We start from the raw sequence: 19,552 nt of genomic DNA, 5'->3' as shown, positions 1-19,552 counted from the left end.
TGAGCTCCCCTGGAATGTATGAGCTCCTCATCCTATCTCTAAGGCTGAGCCCAGAAACTCTCTGGAGAAAATGTATCTGCAATCTAATTTTTTTGGTCACTACCCAAAGCTCAGGACCAAAGGTGAGGTTTGGAACAAAGATCGACTGGTAAATTGAGAGCTTTGGCTTCAGGCTCATTCCCCCCTTCACCATGACGGTCTGACACAACGCCCACATTACTGCTGATGCTTCCCCAATCTATTTGTCAGTCTCACGGTCCATCCTAACCTCACTGTGAACAAGAACCCGAGCTACCAACTCCTCCACATAGGGCAATGACTCACTGCCTACCCGGAGGGAGCTATCCAACATTTTCTGGCAGAGAACCATGGCCTCAGACTTGAAGGTGCTGACCCGCGATTGTAAAAGTAATTTCCCATCGTGGGATTAATAAAGTATATCTTCTTTTAAATATAAATGACTCAGCACCATGATCTCAGACTTGGAAGTCCTGAATCTCACTCCTCCCACTCAGCTGCAAATGGCCCCAAGTCTGCTAGAGGTCACAATCTGACAAAGCAAACACAACTGCATCATCTGCAACAAAAAAAAAGACAAAAAATAATGTTTTCATGAAAACACATTAAATCATGTGAAAATTAAAAAAAAATGTTGTAAAGGTTAACGCTTAGCCTACTTGATATTTAAGGAACTTCCTCTGAAATCAAAACAGTGTAACAAATCAAACGATTGAACAAAATAAAATGAGTGACATAAAGGAGCGGCTGTGAATCAATGATAGTCTGTGGTCTCTAAACCCAGTGGTCAGGTTGTGATCCCCAGATCTTGCATTCACATCCGAGTGTCCACAGGAAAGAACCCCAAATTGCAGCGGTGTACAAATGTAAGAGTTAATACTGATGGCCTCTATTCATAGCTGTGTTAGGGCCAGACAGGGAGACAAAGGCTCTGGCCTGTAGCCCCTCTCAAAAGCCTGACTTGAGTATATTTGGTGGGAAAATGTCAAAGGGACCTGGAAAAATTGTATTCCCTGCATCACCCGCAGCACCTCACACCTAGATATGAGAAAAGGGGAGCCTGGACTTTCTACCTTCATTGGGAAGACCAAAGGAGTTCCATGGGGGTCCCCATGACGCAGGGCAGGACATAAAAGCCCTGGTCACCCGCTCAGTTAACCTCACACGGGGCTACAATTATATTGGGATTTGATGTGATAAAGTATAATAAAATAATTATGATTAATTATTAATAAAGTCTATTTTTTATCCAGATGTATAATTGTATTTATTACTATTACTAATGTATTAATATGATATCAATTTATAATAATTATTCATATTATCTTAAAAGCCAAATTTTCACTTCAAATCCCAAATGTAGCCTCTACCATCAGTGTGTGAATGTGTATGAATGGATGAGTTAATACTGATGGACTCTTTACTCAGCGGCCTCTACCAGCAGTGTGTGAATGCGTATGAATGGATGAGTTAATACTGATGGACTCTTTACTCAGCGGCCTCTACCATCAGTGTGTATGAATGTGTATGAATGGATGAGTTAATACTGATGGACTCTTTACTCAGCAGCCTCTACCATCAGTGTGTGAATGGATGAGTTAATACTGATGGACTCTTTACTCAGCAGCCTCTACCATCAGCGTGTGAATGTGTATGAATGGATGAGTTGATACTGATGGACTCTTTACTCAGCAGCCTCTACCATCAGTGTGTGAATGTGTGTGAATGGATGAGTTAATACTGATGGACTCTTTACTCAGCGGCCTCTACCATCAGTGTGTGAATGTGTATGAATGGATGAGTTAATACTGATGGACTCTTTACTCAGCGGCCTCTACCATCAGTGTGTGAATGTATATGAATGGATGAGTTAATGCTGATGGACTCTTTACTCAGCGGCCTCTACCATCAGTGTGTGAATGTGTATGAATGGATGAGTTAATACTGATGGACTCTTTACACAGCAGCCTCTACCACCAGTGTGTGAATGGATGAGTTAATACTGATGGACTCTTTACTCAGCGGCCTCTACCATCAGTGTGTGAATGTATATGAATGGATGAGTTAATACTGATGGACTCTTTACTCAGCGGCCTCTACCATCAGTGTGTGAATGCGCATGAATGGATGAGTTAATACTGATGGACTCTTTACTCAGCGGCCTCTACCATCAGTGTGTGAATGCGTATGAATGGATGAGTTAATACTGATGGACTCTTTACTCAGCAGCCTCTACCATCAGTGTGTGAATGGATGAGTTAATACTGATGGACTCTTTACTCAGCAGCCTCTACCATCAGCGTGTGAATGTGTATGAATGGATGAGTTGATACTGATGGACTCTTTACTCAGCAGCCTCTACCATCAGTGTGTGAATGTGTGTGAATGGATGAGTTAATACTGATGGACTCTTTACTCAGCGGCCTCTACCATCAGTGTGTGAATGTGTATGAATGGATGAGTTAATACTGATGGACTCTTTACTCAGCGGCCTCTACCATCAGTGTGTGAATGTATATGAATGGATGAGTTAATACTGATGGACTCTTTACTCAGCGGCCTCTACCATCAGTGTGTGAATGTGTATGAATGGATGAGTTAATACTGATGGACTCTTTACACAGCAGCCTCTACCACCAGTGTGTGAATGGATGAGTTAATACTGATGGACTCTTTACTCAGCGGCCTCTACCATCAGCGTGTGAATGTGTATGAATGGATGAGTTAATACTGATGGACTCTTTACTCAGCGGCCTCTACCATCAGCGTGTGAATGTGTATGAATGGATGAGTTAATACTGACGGACTCTTTACACAGCAGCCTCTACCATCAGTGTGTGAATGTGTATGAATGGATGAGTTAATACTGATGGACTCTTTACTCAGCGGCCTCTACCATCAGCGTGTGAATGTGTATGAATGGATGAGTTACTCCTGATGGACTCTTTACTCAGCGGCCTCTACCATCAGTGTGTGAATGTGTATGAATGGATGAGTTAATACTGACGGACTCTTTACACAGCGGCCTCTACCATCAGTGTGTGAATGTGTATGAATGGATGAGTTAATACTGACGGACTCTTTACACAGCAGCCTCTACCATCAGTGTGTGAATGTGTATGAATGGATGAGTTAATACTGATGGACTCTTTACTCAGCAGCCTCTACCATCAGCGTGTGAATGTGTATGAATGGATGAGTTAATACTGATGGACTCTTTACTCAGCAGCCTCTACCATCAGTGTGTGAATGTGTATGAATGGATGAGTTAATTCTGATGGACTCTTTACTCAGCAGCCTCTACCATCAGTGTGTGAATGTGTATGAATGGATGAGTTAATTCTGATGGACTCTTTACTCAGCAGCCTCTACCATCAGTGTGTGAATGTGTATGAATGGATGAGTTAATACTGATGGTCTCTTTACTCAGCAGCCTCTACCATCAGTGTGTGAATGTGTATGAATGGATGAGTTAATACTGATGGACTCTTTACTCAGCGGCCTCTACCATCAGTGTGTGAATGTGTATGAATGGATGAGTTAATACTGATGGACTCTTTACTCAGCGGCCTCTACCATCAGTGTGTGAATGTGTAGGTGTGACCTGCAGTGTAAAAGACCTTTGAGTAGTCAGAAGACTAGAAAAGCCCCATACAAGCTCAAGTGCATTCATCATGAAAAAATATCAACCATAAAACCACCGAAAGTATAATTTAATATATGCAGAAAGTACATAATATCTTTTTATGACTTTTTATAGAACATACAGTAGGTTTCTTTTAAATTCACAAGGTCGTTAGTTATCAAGTGTGATGAAAAAACAATTACTGAAAGGTAAATTATTAGAAGAGAATGTGAAGGGAGGAGCTGAGACATGAGTGAGGCTCAGAAACAGAACATTTCTCAGTGTTGTTTTAACAGAAACAGGTCACGTCTCTGAGATGGAGGCAGTGCACTTCAGTCTGTTTATGAGTTTGTTTCTGAGCCTTCTGACAGGTACGTGACATGATTAATATTAACAGTACAAGTACACTTTGCACACCTGCTTCATAAAGAAGGTGAAGAAATGAGTCCACCAAAAAATGGATTACTAGTTGTATTTTATTACACAGTGAGGGAGTTTTTTTTAAAGATCATTAACATTCAAAATATGACTGTAATCTAAAAGACAAACTCTAAATGAAATCTTTGTGGTATGAAGTCAATCTTGTTTCTTCCTGTAGGTGTCAGCTGTAAAGATCTCACTCCAGTTCAGAATGAAGAGTACAGTTTAGAAAATCAAACTGTTACTCTGTCCTTCAGATACTCCAAAGCTGCTGCTCTTGATGATTATTTCTTCTGGTATCGACAACATCCAGGAACTCAACCACAGTTTCTCATCTCTCACACAATAACAGGACCACTATCAGATCCGTTGCCTGGACTGTCTGTTACAGTGAGAGAGGATAAAATAGATATTGATATTCAGATCTCCTCTGCTGCACTGACTGACTCTGCTGTGTACTACTGTGCTCTGCAGCCCACAGTGACAGGAAACACCACAACTCTGTACAAAAACCTCTGGAGAGAAGACAACACAATACTCCACAACATCCACTAGAGGGAGTCACACACTGATAAACTTCTATGGTATGTCATGATGAAGTCTTGATGTTTCTCAATTCAGAAATGAAACTAGTTCAACAGATGAGTCTCCTCCCAATGACTGCAGAGGTGTTTGATGACAGAGAACTGTTTGATTCCAGCTGTGAACATCAGACCAAACTCTACTCACAAAACTGAATCATACTGAACATTCAGTTACAGCATCTCACCTCTACAAACATGGAACAACTCACTGTTATTTTGTTCTGCTCAGCTCTCATAGGTATGTATGTAATAAATGGACAGTGTGTTGTGATTCTGAAAATCAGTTCGGAAAGCTGTCATTATAACATTAAATATGTTAGATGTAGATTTATGTTTGTTCAGTGTAAAGATTAATTGACGTGACTTTGAATTATATCTTTGGCTTCATCTTTTTGTAGGTGTCAACTGTGAAGAACTCACTCCAGTTAAGAATGAAGAGCACAGTTTAGAAGACAGCACCGTCACTCTGTCATACAATTACTCCAAACAAGCTGATGGCAGTGATTCTTTCTTCTGGTATCGACAATATCCAGGAAAACAACCACAGTTTATCGCCTCTCACATATCAACAGGACCACTTTCAGAACCCATCTCAGGACTGTCTGTTTCAGTGAGGGGGGATAAAAAACATCTGGATCTACAGATCTCCTCTGCTGCACTGACTGACTCTGCTGTGTACTACTGTGCTGTGAAGCCCACAGTGACAGGAAACACCACAACTCTGTACAAAAACCTCTGGAGAGAAGACAACACAATACTCCACAACATCCACTAGAGGGAGTCACACACTGATAAACTTCAACTGTAGGTATGGAGATGCAGGCTCGACAGTTTTGTAGTGTTGATAACGAGCCTCTCTGACAGGTGCTTGAAGTGTCTGAAGTGTCTGAAATTCCTGGGACATAGGTTAACTCCTTAAGGGTATGGAGACCACATCTGGACAAGAGATTGTATCTGTGACCTGTGTTGTCCTTTGAGTTTATGACATACATACACCTAAGACAGAAACCCCTGCAGTTGTATGGAGAGGGGTGGTCCTGAAAACAAACAGATGTCCATATGTTGTTCTCCTGTGGGGTGTGTCCATAAATACCAGAGTTTCTGTGTGTTCGGGGGAGATCAGTTTTGGCTTTGGGTCTCTCCCAGGTTGAGCCATGGCGAGCCTGGAGATGCTGCTTGTTAACAAATAATCCTTTTTGAAAGCAAGTCAACAGCGAATTTCTTCATCATCAAACATATCAACAACTGAGGAAACCACATCATGCTCTAAAGATAAACTAAGTACATCTTGTTTGTCATCATATCTACTCTGGTGTTTAATTTCACCACTGTTGAAGTGTATCATTCAAATAAAGTAACTCAGGAAACAACCTGCATTACAGATTCTGGTGTTGATTTCTTTTTTCTTGATATTTATTAAAGAAGTTTTTCTTTTGTTCTTTGTGGGCTTCTATTTCTTGAGGTGTTCCACAGGGTTCATTCCTGGGTCCTCTCAGTTTTTAATTATATGCTGAAGGGATCTTGTAAAACTGTTCAAGACCTTCATAGAGTCTGGACAAAACCTGCTGGATGTCCCTTTTATACACAATTGTAATATTTTTTATCTCCACTAGAGGAAACATTATCAAGGGGGCAGATCACCTCAGCTGCTGTAAAGAGAACTATTCTCACACTTCTGGCTGAACATCAGATCAGGTCTCTTGTAGGTTTAAACCTTGTTGTAGAGATGGAACTTTGGCTGTGGATTATTCTGGCTGCTCTTTTATTTGGTGAGAAACTATAGCATAACGCATTTCCTTTATGCCTCACGTGTTTGTGTGTCTGTTCTTAAAGCTAGGTAAGTTATTTAACCTCAAGCCTTTTTATCATCAATTAATCTCTTTCTGTTCTCTTCTCAGAGTGTAAAGGAGAAGACAGAGTGATCCAGCCAACAGAAGATGTATTTGCTTCCGAAGGAGACACAGTCACACTTGATTGTACATTTGAGACCACTGACACAAATCCCTCTTTGTTCTGGTACAGACAAGAAGCAGGGGACTTTCCAAAATACATGTTGAGATGCTACTCAAACAAAGCAGAAAATGCTCCTGGGATCTCGGAAGACAGATTTAAAGCAACAATCAACGGGAAATCTGTTCCCCTGAAGATCCAGAAGCTTCAGCTGACTGACTCTGCTGTGTACTACTGTGCTCTGCAGCCCACAGTGACAGGAAACACCACAACTCTGTACAAAAACCTCTGGAGAGAAGACAACACAATACTCTCCCACATCCACTAGAGAAAGTCACTGTTCAAACATACTGTTCATAGTCTGATTGAAATATCAAAACTTGAGCTTTTCTTACATTTCAAGGAGGAGCATAGTTTATAGTTAAGACGTCACTTTTTAGCTGTTATGACACACTGACCAATTGCCTATTTAACAACTCAGCAGCCTGTCATGGGGTCTTTGATGACACGTGGATGATTGCATCGTCGACATACAACTGGCAACAAACATTTTCACAGCTGTCTGGTAGTTGGTTAATGTATAGGCAAAAGAGCAGCGGCCCCAGAATGGAGCCTTGTGGTACGCCAACATTACAGTGTTGAGGGGATGATATTGAACTATTGATTTTAACTCATTGCTTTCAAAATTCCAGACATGACTTAAATCACCTGAGAGCTTGATTACAGAAATGTAGATTTTTTTGAGTATTATAAATCAAGTCATGGTTTACAGTATCAAAGGCCTCTTTCAGGTCTAGAAATACTGCTCCCAAAACTTTACCGTCACCTGTGATGTGTGTTAGGGGCTTTACAAGTGGAGAATGCTTATTTATGAATTCAGTATCTAATCCAAACATATCTTTAGCCTGAGAGGTATTAGAATAATTATTTGTTGAATGTTGCCTTCATTAGTCTGTGTAATGAAGAATGAGTTTGATGCATCTGTAGGTAGTATCGCTTTCATTGTGCAGGTCTGAAAAAGAAGCCAACACCAGACGCTGTCACACGTATCAGAAAGTGTACATGTAAAAAACGTATCTAAAACTGTGCAACAGAGAGACATGACAAATGCATAAACAGCAAATGTGCAGCAGATACATGAACCATGCAAATTTACAACACCTCAACTAAATTACTACATAAATTCAGTCCCTTTTCTCTCTCTCTTTTATGGGAATATGCATTTTTGACTTTAATCAATTCTGAATTTGAGTCCTGTCTCTCCAAATGGAAATCTCTTGACCTGTTGCAGCGTGGTTTCATTCCTCAGCCACAGTACAGTCCTACATAAGAGACAAACAAAGATGATTGTAGAGTTGAGTGGAGGGAGGGGTTAAAGGGAGGAGTCAAACTGTGACTCAATGACCAAAAAGACAAACTTTCACAAATGTGGTTTATACAAGAGGAGACTCTTTATGTTTAAAGATGCTTTCAGTATATTTGAGTCAGTTTGTGACTTTGTTTCTGCTCACATTAACAGGTAGGTCATTAAGAATATCAGAGCTTTATTCATTAAAAAAGATGATTTTGAATCAGAAGCACTTCTTTGTTCCTACTGGAAATCACATTAAAGACAGTACGTGTTATTGTTCCTTCAGGTGTTATCTGTGATGATCTCACTCCAGTCAAGAATGAAGTGTTCGGTTCAGAAGACAGCACTATAACTCTGTCCTACAGATACTCCAAGACTGTTTCTAGTGGTGATGATTTCTTCTGGTATCGTCAACATGCAGGAAAACCACCAGAGTTTATTTTGTATATCTCTGGGCGTAATTCTTCAAGACCAGCAGACTCTCTCAAATCAGACTCAGAGTTCTCGACTAAGGTGTCTGGAAAGAACCATCTGGATCTACAGATCTCCTCTGCTGCACTGACTGACTCTGCTGTGTACTACTGTGCTCTGAAGCCCACAGTGACAGGAAACACCACAACTCTGTACAAAAACCTCTGGAGAGAAGACAACACAATACTCCACAACATCCACTAGAGGGAGTCACACACTGATAAACTTCTATGGTATGTCATGATGAAGGCTTGATGTTTCTCAATTCAGAAATGAAACTAGTTCAACAGATGAGTCTCCTCCCAATGACTGCAGAGGTGTTTGATGACAGAGAACTGTTTGATTCCAGCTGTGAACATCAGACCAAACTCTACTCACAAAACTGAATCATACTGAACATTCAGTTACAGCATCTCACCTCTACAAACATGGAACAACTCACTGTTATTTTGTTCTGCTCAGCTCTCATAGGTATGTATGTAATAAATGGACAGTGTGTTGTGATTTTGAAAATAAAGAGTATTTCAGTTTGGACAACAGCTGTCATTATAACATTAAATATGTTAGATGTAGATTTATGTTTGTTTATTCAAAGATTCAATGACATGTGACTTTGAATAATTTCTTTGGCTTCATCTTTTTTAGGTGTCAGCTGTGAAGAACTCACTCCAGTTAAGAATGAAGAGCACAGTTTAGAAGACAGCACCGTCACTCTGTCATACAGTTACTCCAAACAAGCTGTTGGCAATGATTATTTCTTCTGGTATCGACAATATCCAGGAAAACAACCAGAGTTCATCATCTCTCACTCAGGAACAGGACGACTTATATCAGATCCAGTCTCTGGACTGTCTGTTACAGTGAGAGAGGATAAAAACATCTGGATCTACAGATCTCCTCTGCTGCACTGACTGACTCTGCTGTGTACTACTGTGCTGTGAAGCCCACAGTGACAGGAAACACCACAACTCTGTACAAAAACCTCTGGAGAGAAGACAACACAATACTCCACAACATCCACTAGAGGGAGTCACACACTGATAAACATCAACTGTAGGTATGGAGATGTAGGCTTGACTGTTTTGTAGTGATGATAAAGAAGATCTCTGACAGGCGCTCTCCACATATCCAGAACTGTTTGAATGTAACATGAATTTAGTTTGCAAACTATAGATTTAAATGAAGCTCTTAATATACAAAAAGTTAATATGATGTGATGGTTTGTCATCATATTTAATCTGGATCAAATCATTAGAATAAAGTACCATCACAAACAGTTGGCTTCACAAAATTAGAAGTCAGTTTCTTTTTTTCTGTCTTTGATAAACACGTTCTTCTTTGGCTGTGATTCCTCGTGGTGTACCACAGGGTTGAGTTCGAGGCCTGGTCATTTTTATTTGTAGGTTGAATTTGATTTAAAATAATTTAGTCTAGTTTCTCTTTTGTTGTTATTGATGATCAGATCTTATCTAAATCCAGTCATAGATGCCCCTATGTTACTACATTTGAGATGTAAGTGTTAAGAGGAGGAGCTACACAAATGAATATGAACAGTGTCACTTTGGAACAGAAGAGCTGCTGTGTTCTCTCTACTGTTCATTTATCACAGGAACAACAATGCAGCTTCCTTTGGTTTGGATGATGATAGTATTCTTTCATACTGGTAAGTACTGAAAAGACTTAGTAAGATCTAAGACATGAAACATGTGTGTCCAGATAGACAACTACAGTCACAGTGAAATATATGTCTTTCTCTTTAGGATCCTCTGAGGAATTAGTGACACCATTCAGAGAGGTAATGATGGCTGTTGATGGAGAAAATGTGACTCTCTCCTGCAACTATTCAGGCTCTGTCACCTACCTCTACTGGTATCAGCAGAAATCAGGTTCATCTCCACAACATCTCATAGGAGGATATTCAGAGAAAACAGGGAAGTTGTCTACAAGACACGACAAACAGTCTAATGAGTTTCATCTGGAGATCTCCTCTGCTGCACTGACTGACTCTGCTGTGTACTACTGTGCTCTGCAGCCCACAGTGACAGGAAACACCACAACTCTGTACAAAAACCTCTGGAGAGAAGACAACACAATACTCCACAACATCCACTAGAGGGAGTCACACACTGATAAACCTATGATTACTTCATTCATGATACAGTTGTGATAAAACCTTTAAGGAATTAGAGTAGTTTAAAGAGTCTCCTCCTCCTGACTGCAGAGGAGCCTGATGACAGAGATCTCTTTAAATCAAGCTGTGAACATCAGACCAAACAGCTCACCAAACTTACTCATACTTGTTCTTCACTTACAGCGTCTCACCTCTACAAACATGGAACAACTCACTATTATCTTCATTTTAACTCTCCTGGGTATGTTTGTGTTTAATAAGAAATCTAAATGACAAAGAAGCTTTTAAAGAATTTCAGATCCAGTATGAATTTTTGGATCAGCGACAGATCAATTTAACATTTCAAAAACACTTTCTAGAAAACAACACTTCTTTACTGATGACTGTTTCTTGTATTGTTTGTTTGAACACAAGATGTTTATTGTGACATCTTTAAACTACAGTATGTCTGATGTTGAAACATCATGTGTTTGTCTCCATCAGGTAACACCTTGGAGGATGATATTACTGCCAGCAGTGCTGAAGTGTTTTCATCAGAGGGTCACAGTGTTACTCTGTCCTGTAAATACTCAGTTAAAGCTGATAATCTCCAGTGGTATCAACAAGATCCTGGATCAGCTCCTCAGTTCCTTCTCCTGATCATCGACACTTCAGATCCAACTGTAGTGACAGCAAAACCTCCACACCCTCGACTGACTGTGAAACTGAATGAGGAGAGAAACCGTGTTGATCTACAGATCTCCTCTGCTGCACTGACTGACTCTGCTGTGTACTACTGTGCTCTGAGGCCCACAGTGACAGGAAACACCACAACTCTGTACAAAAACCTCTGGAGAGAAGACAACACAATACTCCACAACATCCACAAGAGGGTATGTATGTAAAGGAAAATGTGGGTGTTTAGGGAAATAATTTGAATAATAAGTTGAATTAAAACAATAGATTTTTGAGGTGTGATGGATTGTGTTGCATTAAGAGTTGAATTTCAATAACATACGATTCTGTATCATATCTTCTTTTTTAGAATCCAGCTATGAAGAGCTCACTCCAGTTAAAAATGAAGAGTACAGTTTAGAAGGCAGCACTGTTACTCTGTCATACAGTTACTCTGAACTGTCAACTGGTGATTATTTCTTCTGGTATCGACAACAAAATACTCCACAACATCCACTAGAGGGAGTCACACACTGACAAACTTCTATGATATGTCATGATGAAAGTTTGATGTTTCTCAATTCAGAAATGTTCTTGTCTCTTCTCTTCTCTCTTCTCTTTTGTTCTTCGGAGGCTGCCATTTTTTGAGGTGTTCCACAGGGTTCATTCCCGGGTCCTCTCAGTTTTTAATTACAGGCTGACCATGATATTGTTAAAATAATTTGATCAGGTTTCCTTTGTGTTGGTTGACGAGCCTATATTATTCCCTTTTTGGGGTTCATATATTTAATCTATGTACCTTCTAAAGTACGTTCACAATAGCTAAAGTTCTGTACTGCCGCTCCATGCACCGGCTCCCTTCTGACTCTCTCTCTAAGGCTCTGAAGTGCCCACGTTCAGAGTCCCCACGTGTGCCAAGTCTGATCTGATTGGTCGGCCTGTTGGCTCAGCCGTAATTGGTCAGTTGCTCAGCACGGTTCTCGGAAATCAATTTCAATCAATCTATCAATTTTTATTTGTATAGCGTCAACTCATAACAAGTGTTATCTCGAGACACTTTATAAAAAGCAGGTAAAATACCTTACTCTTTGTCTTTTAATATTACAAAAGAGCAGGTAAAAAGACCTTACTCATTGTTATGTTACAAAAAGCAGGTAAAATACGTTACTTATGCTATATTACAAAGACCCGGCCTATCCATCATGAGCACTTTAGCAAAGCAGCAAAAGTTACAGTGGTAAGAAAAAACTGCCTTGTTAAAAGGCAGAAATCTTCCAACACAGGAGTAATGTGGTCCCATTTCCTAGTTCTAGTCAATACACGAGCTGCAGCGTTCTGGACTAGTTGAAGAGTCGTTAGAGATCCACCATAGCACCCTTACAAAAGAGAATTACAATAATCCAATCTGGAGGTAACAAATGCATGAACTAGTTTTTCTGCATCACTTTGCGACAGGATATTCCTGATCTTGGATATATTACGAAGGTGAAAATAGGCTGTTCTTGAAATTTGCCTGGTGTGAGAGCTAAAGGACATATCTTGATCAAATAGAACTCCTAGATTCCTAACAGTGGTGCTAGATGCCAGGCTGATGTCACTAAGGACAGTCAAATCACTAGAAAAAGTCTCTCTGAGGTTTTTAGGGCCTAGCACAATAACTTCAGTCTTGTCTGAGTTAAGTAGCAAAACATTTCTGGTCATCCAGGTCCTAACGTCCTTAAGGCACGTTTCTAGCTGACATAACTGATTGGTGCCATCGGGCTTCATTGATACATAAAGCTGAGTATCATCTGCATAACAATGAAACTGTATGGAGTGTTTCCTCATAATATTTCCCAGAGGAAACATATATAATGTAAAGAGAATTGGTCCAAACACTGAACCTTGTGGCACTCCATTGCTAACTTTGGTGTGCATAGAGGACTTATCATTAACATGTACAAACTGAGATCGGTCTGATAAGTAGGATTCAAACCAACTTCTAGCTACAGCACTATCAGATAAACTTCTAGAGAGCATATTTTTATTAAGCAGAGGTAATTCTGGTAGGACAAAGTCGAAAGTAATAAGGAAATGGTCTGATAGAAGAGGATTTTCTAGGAAAACTGTAAGGTTTTGGATTTCAATGCCATAAGCTAAAACAAGATCCAGGGTGTGGTTAAAACGATGAGTAGGTTCGTTTACACCCTGGGTGAAACCAATAGAGTCTAATAGTGACATGAAAGCTGTGCTCAGGCTATCATTTTCAACATCCACATGGATATTGAAGTCACCTACAACAATTATTCTATCACTGCTAAGGACTAAATCTGATAAAAATTCTGCAAATTCAGTTAGAAACTCAGAATATGGGCCAGGAGGGCGGTAAACTACAACAACTTGAACTGGCTGAAAGGTTCTTGAGACTGGATGTGAAAGGGTTATCTAGAAGACCAGAATTAAAAATAGCTGCTACCCCACCACCTCGTCCGGTGTCTCGAGGTATATGAGTATTAAAATGACTGGGAGGAGTGGATTCATCTAAACTAACGTATTCATCTCGACACAGCCAGGTTTCAGTCAAACAAAGTAAATCAATATGCTGATCTGATATCAGATCATTCACTAAAAGAGATTTGGATGCTAAGGACCTAATGTTCAAAAGTCTGCAGTGAATTTTCTGATTTTTTTGCAAAGTCGTATTCGTAGTTTTGATTCTAATGAGATTTTGACGATTTACGCCTTTTTTTCTACGTTTGGATGACTTGAGTCTGGACCGGGGGACAGACACAGTACCTATAGTATAACTACAGTTCGATTCAGAATTACAGCTATAGTGACTGGGAGACAGATCTAAGTGTAAGACTGCAGCTCTGCCTCCTGGTCTGAACTCTGTGTTGTTGTCAGGGTTTTGGACTAATAACCTCTGCTATGTTTCTAGATAATAGAGCTGCACCGTCCAAAGTGGGATGGATGCCGTCTCTAGCTAGCAGACCAGGTTTTCCCCAAAAAGACTGCCAGTTATCTATGAAGCCCACATCGTGTGCTGGACACCACCTCGACAGCCAGCGGTTGAGTGATGACATGCGGCTATACATGTCATCACTGGTCTGATTTGGGAGGGGTCCAGAGAACACTACGGAGTCCAACATCGTCTTAGTACACACCGACTCCACATTAACCTTAGTGACTTCCGACTGGCGTAGTCGGGAGTCATTTGTGCCGACATGAATTACGATTGTATCAAATCTACCTTTAGTCTTTGTCAGCAACTTTAAATGAGATGCGATGTCGCCCGCTCTGGCCCCGGGTATACACCTAACTATGCCCGCTGACTTCGCTAGCTTCACGTTTCGGACTATGGAGTCTCCAATAATCAGAGTTTTATTCTCAGCGGGTGTGTCGCTGAGTGGGGAAAATTACTTTGAAACGTGAAGTGGTTGGTGGGGAACCGTGTGCTTCGGTTTTCGACTATGCTTCCCTCGGACAGTAACCCAGCCACCGCCTCCCGGCTGCTCGGGAGCTACCGGGGGGGAAGCCAAGCTATGTCGGCCCGCACCGGCTACAGGTGGCTGGCTAACTACTGCTGCATACGATGACTCTGACTCAATGGTGCGGAGCCGTCTCTCTAACTCAGACACCCTCGCCTCCAAAGCTAAAAATAAACTACATTTCTTACATGTATCATTATCACTAAAGGAGGACGAGGAGTAACTTAACATCTGACACGTAGAGCAGGAGAGAGCAGGAGAGGGAGAGACAGAAAAAGAAGCTAACTGCTAAGCCAGGCTAAGTAGGTAGCTAAAATAAACAAAACTGTTAAGCAGGTTTGTCGCTAGAGAGAACGAGTGCTTTTCGATTACTTCTGTTTGTCTGAACGTACAGTGTGTTGGAAACAACAGTCGTAAGAAACTAGGCAAAATGAACAATCAAGCTTTTAGCTCTAACGATCAGCACTGAACAACACAGAACAGCAGAGAACAGTACAGGAAGTGATGCAATACGCTCACCCGTAGCATGTAGCACGTAGCAGCTGCAATGGGCAATAGGAAATGTCCCGCCCCTTTTACCATATTGGGAATGCAGCTACTGGCTCCGTCCGAGGGAAGCATAAACATTAGCACCTTAGCACTACTGTGCTACCGCAGGCTACGGCATATCGTGGGCGTGCTACAGAAGTTAATGGGCCTGCAACATGAGCTGCTGGGCCACAACGAGCCAATGGGCTTAGATCAGTGATATCACACTGACAAGACGTCACACTGGCAAAACATTTCCGAGGGGGGCTAGAACCGAGCGTTACATGCAGCTAATGCTGCAGCTAACAAGAGGACGTAGAAGTGGACTTTGAATTTTGGCAAATAGATGTACCTAAACATGCACAGGACACTTGGAAAACACACTAAAGAGCATATAAAACCAGAAAAAGCAGAATATGGGACATTTAAGATAAATGAATCTTGTAAAACTGTTCAAGACCTTCATAGAGTCCTCACAAAAACCTGCTTGAAGTCCCTTTTATACACAATTGTAATATTTTTTATCTCCACTAGAGGAAACATTATGAAGGGGGAAGATCACCACAGCACTCTGTTCAAGCTTTCATATGTAACAGCTGCTGTAAAGGGAACTATTCTCACACTTCTGGCTGAACGTCAGATCAGGTCTCCTGTTGGTTTAAACCTTGTTGTAGAGATGGAACTTTGGCTGTGGATTATTCTGGCTGCTCTTTTATTTGGTGAGAAACTATAGCATCATACATTTGTTTTACTCCTCACTTGTTTGTGTGTCTGTTCTGAAGGCTATGTAAATTATTTAACCTCAATCCTTTTTTTCATCAATCAACAATTAATCTCTTCCTCTTTCTGTTCTCTTCTCAGAGTGTAAAGGAGAAGACAGAGCGATCCAGCCAACAGAAGATGTCTTTGCTTATGAAGGAGACACAGTCACACTTGATTGTACATTTGAGATCACTGACCCATATCCAAATTTGTTCTGGTACAGACAAAAAGTGGGTGATTTCCCAAAGTACATGTTGAGATGCTACTCAAAAGACATATATAAAGCTCCTGAGTTCCAGACAGACAGATTTAATGCTGCAATCAACGGGACATCAGTTCCTCTGATGATCCAGAAGCTTCAGCTGACTGACTCTGCTGTGTACTACTGTGCTGTGAGGCCCACAGTGACAGGAAACACCACAACTCTGTACAAAAACCTCTGGAGAGAAGACAACACAATACTCCACAACATCCACTAGAGGGAGTCACATACTGATAAACTTCTATGGTATGTCATGATGAAGTCTTGATGTTTCTCAATTCAGAAATGAAACTAGTTCAACAGATGAGTCTCCTCCCAATGACTGCAGAGGTGTTTGATGACAGAGAACTGTTTGATTCCAGCTGTGAACATCAGACCAAACTCTACTCACAAAACTGAATCATACTGAACATTCAGTTACAGCATCTCACCTCTACAAACATGGAACAACTCACTGTTATTTTGTTCTTCTCAGCTCTCATAGGTATGTATGTAATAAATGGACAGTGTGTTGTGATTTTGAAAATAAAGAGTATTTCAGTTTGGACAACAGCTGTCATTATAACATTAAATATGTTAGATGTAGATTTATGTTTGTTTATTAAAAGATTAAATGACATGTGACTTTGAATAATTTCTTTGGCTTCATCTTTTTTTAGGTGTCAGCTGTGAAGAGCTCACTCCAGTTAAGAATGAAGAGCACAGTTTAGAAGACAGCACCGTCACTCTGTCATACAGTTACTCCAAACAAGCTGTTGGCAGTGATTATTTCTTCTGGTATCAACAATATCCAGGAAAACAACCACAGTTCATCATCTCTCACTCAGGAACAGGACGACTTATATCAGATCCAGTCTCTGGACTGTCTGTTACAGTGAGAGAGGATAAAAAACATCTGGATCTACAGATCTCCTCTGCTGCACTGACTGACTCTGCTGTGTACTACTGTGCTCTGCAGCCCACAGTGACAGGAAACACCACAACTCTGTACAAAAACCTCTGGAGAGAAGACAACACAATACTCCACAACATCCACTAGAAGGAGTCACTGACTATAAACTGGAATCGCTCAGGAGGGGAAGTTACAAGACAGATAATTAAAAGCGAGCAGAGTGTCAGTAAAAGATGTTCAGTGTAAAGTTGTCAGTCGGGGAATAACACAGGGCTGTGAATGAGACCTGTCTCTGTGATCAGGCTCCTCCTTCTAATCCTCTAACTTAGTGTTGATGTGGACTAAACACAGAGATCACAGCCTTCTTTATACTCTCTGTAACTCAGAGTTATTAACACTGCAGATATGATGCCTCTGGTTATCTCAGTGTTGCTGGCTGCTGTGTGTCTTGGTATGAACTCTGTTTCTTTGATATCAATCCAACACTGACATGATTCTTTAACAGCACACTAATACTATTTGTTACTGTTTTACAGAATGTATGGCACAAACAGACAACGTGCTGCAACCAGAAGGAGATGTGACTGCTACTGAAGGAGAGGCAGTAACTCTTGGCTGTCAATACAACAGCAGTTCATCAAATTATTATCTCTACTGGTACAAACAAGATGGAAACAACAGCCCTAAATTCATACTGAGCCGCTTTAAGATTGGAGAAGGGAAAACAATGAAAGAGTTTGAGGAGAGATTTTCATCCACACTGGATTCTACTTTAAGATCAGTTCCTCTGAAGATCCAGAAGCTTCAGCTGACTGACTCTGCTGTGTACTACTGTGCTCTGCAGCCCACAGTGACAGGAAACACCACAACTCTGTACAAAAACCTCTGGAGAGAAGACAACACAATACTCCACAACATTCACTAGAGGGAGTCACACACTGATAAACTTCAACTGTAGGTATGGAGATGCAGGCTCGACAGTTTTGTAGTGTTGATAACGAGCCTCTCTGACAGGTGCTTGAAGTGTCTGAAGTGTCTGAAATTCCTGGGACATAGGTTAACTCCTTAAGGGTATGGAGACCACATCTGGACAAGAGATTGTATCTGTGACCTTTGTTGTCCTTTGAGTTTATGACATACATACACGTAAGACAGAAACCCCTGCAGTTGTATGGAGAGGGGTGGTCCTGAAAACAAACAGATGTCCATATGTTGTTCTCCTGTGGGGTGTGTCCATAAATACCAGAGTGTCTGTGTGTTCGGGGGAGATCAGTTTTGGCTTTGGGTCTCTCCCAGGTTGAGCCATGGCGAGCCTGGAGATGCTGCTTGTTAACAAATAATCCTTTTTGAAAGCAAGTCAGTGTCAACGGCGAATTTCTTCATCATCAAACATATCAACAACTGAGGAAACCACATCATGCTCTAAAGATAAACTAAGTACATCTTGTTTGTCATCATATCTACTCTGGTGTTTAATTTCACCACTGTTGAAGTGTATCATTCAAATAAAGTAACTCAGGAAACAACCTGCATTACAGATTCTGGTGTTGATTTCTTTTTTCTTGATATTTATTAAAGAAGTTTTTCTTTTGTTCTTTGTGGGCTTCTATTTCTTGAGGTGTTCCACAGGGTTCATTCCTGGGTCCTCTCAGTTTTTAATTATATGCTGAAGGGATCTTGTAAAACTGTTCAAGACCTTCATAGAGTCTGGACAAAACCTGCTGGATGTCCCTTTTATACACAATTGTAATATTTTTTATCTCCACTAGAGGAAACATTATCAAGGGGGCAGATCACCTCAGCTGCTGTAAAGAGAACTATTCTCACACTTCTGGCTGAACATCAGATCAGGTCTCTTGTAGGTTCAAACCTTGTTGTAGAGATGGAACTTTGGCTGTGGATTATTCTGGCTGCTCTTTTATTTGGTGAGAAACTATAGCATAACACATTTCCTTTATGCCTCACGTGTTTGTGTGGCTGTTCTTAAAGCTAGGTAAGTTATTTAACCTCAAGCCTTTTTATCATCAATTAATCTCTTTCTGTTCTCTTCTCAGAGTGTAAAGGAGAAGACAGAGTGATCCAGCCAACAGAAGATGTATTTGCTTCTGAAGGAGACACAGTCACACTTGATTGTACATTTGAGACCACTGACACAAATCCCTCTTTGTTCTGGTACAGACAAGAAGCAGGGGACTTTCCAAAATACATGTTGAGATGCTACTCAAACAAAGCAGAAAATGCTCCTGGGATCTCGGAAGACAGATTTAAAGCTGCAATCAACGGGAAATCTGTTCCCCTGAAGATCCAGAAGCTTCAGCTGACTGACTCTGCTGTGTACTACTGTGCTCTGAAGCCCACAGTGACAGGAAACACCACAACTCTGTACAAAAACCTCTGGAGAGAAGACAACACAATACTCTCCCACATCCACTAG

At 40.8% G+C, this 19,552-nt stretch overlaps 1 pseudogene and 2 gene segments (V, D, J or C); all 3 read left to right on the top strand.

The window, feature by feature from the left end:
• Positions 1-4,670: 4,670 nt before the first annotated feature.
• LOC132978488 (T cell receptor alpha variable 3-like) lies at positions 4,671-5,460 on the top strand. The segment is given in 2 exon segments: positions 4,671-4,885; positions 5,046-5,460. Coding segments are annotated over 2 exon segments (420 nt in total).
• A 2,403-nt stretch (positions 5,461-7,863) lies between these two features.
• LOC132978559 (uncharacterized) lies at positions 7,864-11,471 on the top strand (annotated as a pseudogene).
• A 7,454-nt stretch (positions 11,472-18,925) lies between these two features.
• On the top strand, positions 18,926-19,552 carry LOC132978558 (T cell receptor alpha variable 38-1-like). The segment is given in 2 exon segments: positions 18,926-19,043; positions 19,173-19,552. Coding segments are annotated over 2 exon segments (423 nt in total).

The sequence above is a fragment of the Labrus mixtus genome, chromosome 8, assembly GCF_963584025.1.
Source record: "Labrus mixtus chromosome 8, fLabMix1.1, whole genome shotgun sequence".
In the NCBI taxonomy this organism is placed as follows: domain Eukaryota; kingdom Metazoa; phylum Chordata; class Actinopteri; order Labriformes; family Labridae; genus Labrus; species Labrus mixtus.
Note: the sequence above shows the minus strand (reverse complement) of the source record. Positions and strands in the feature narration are given on the sequence as shown.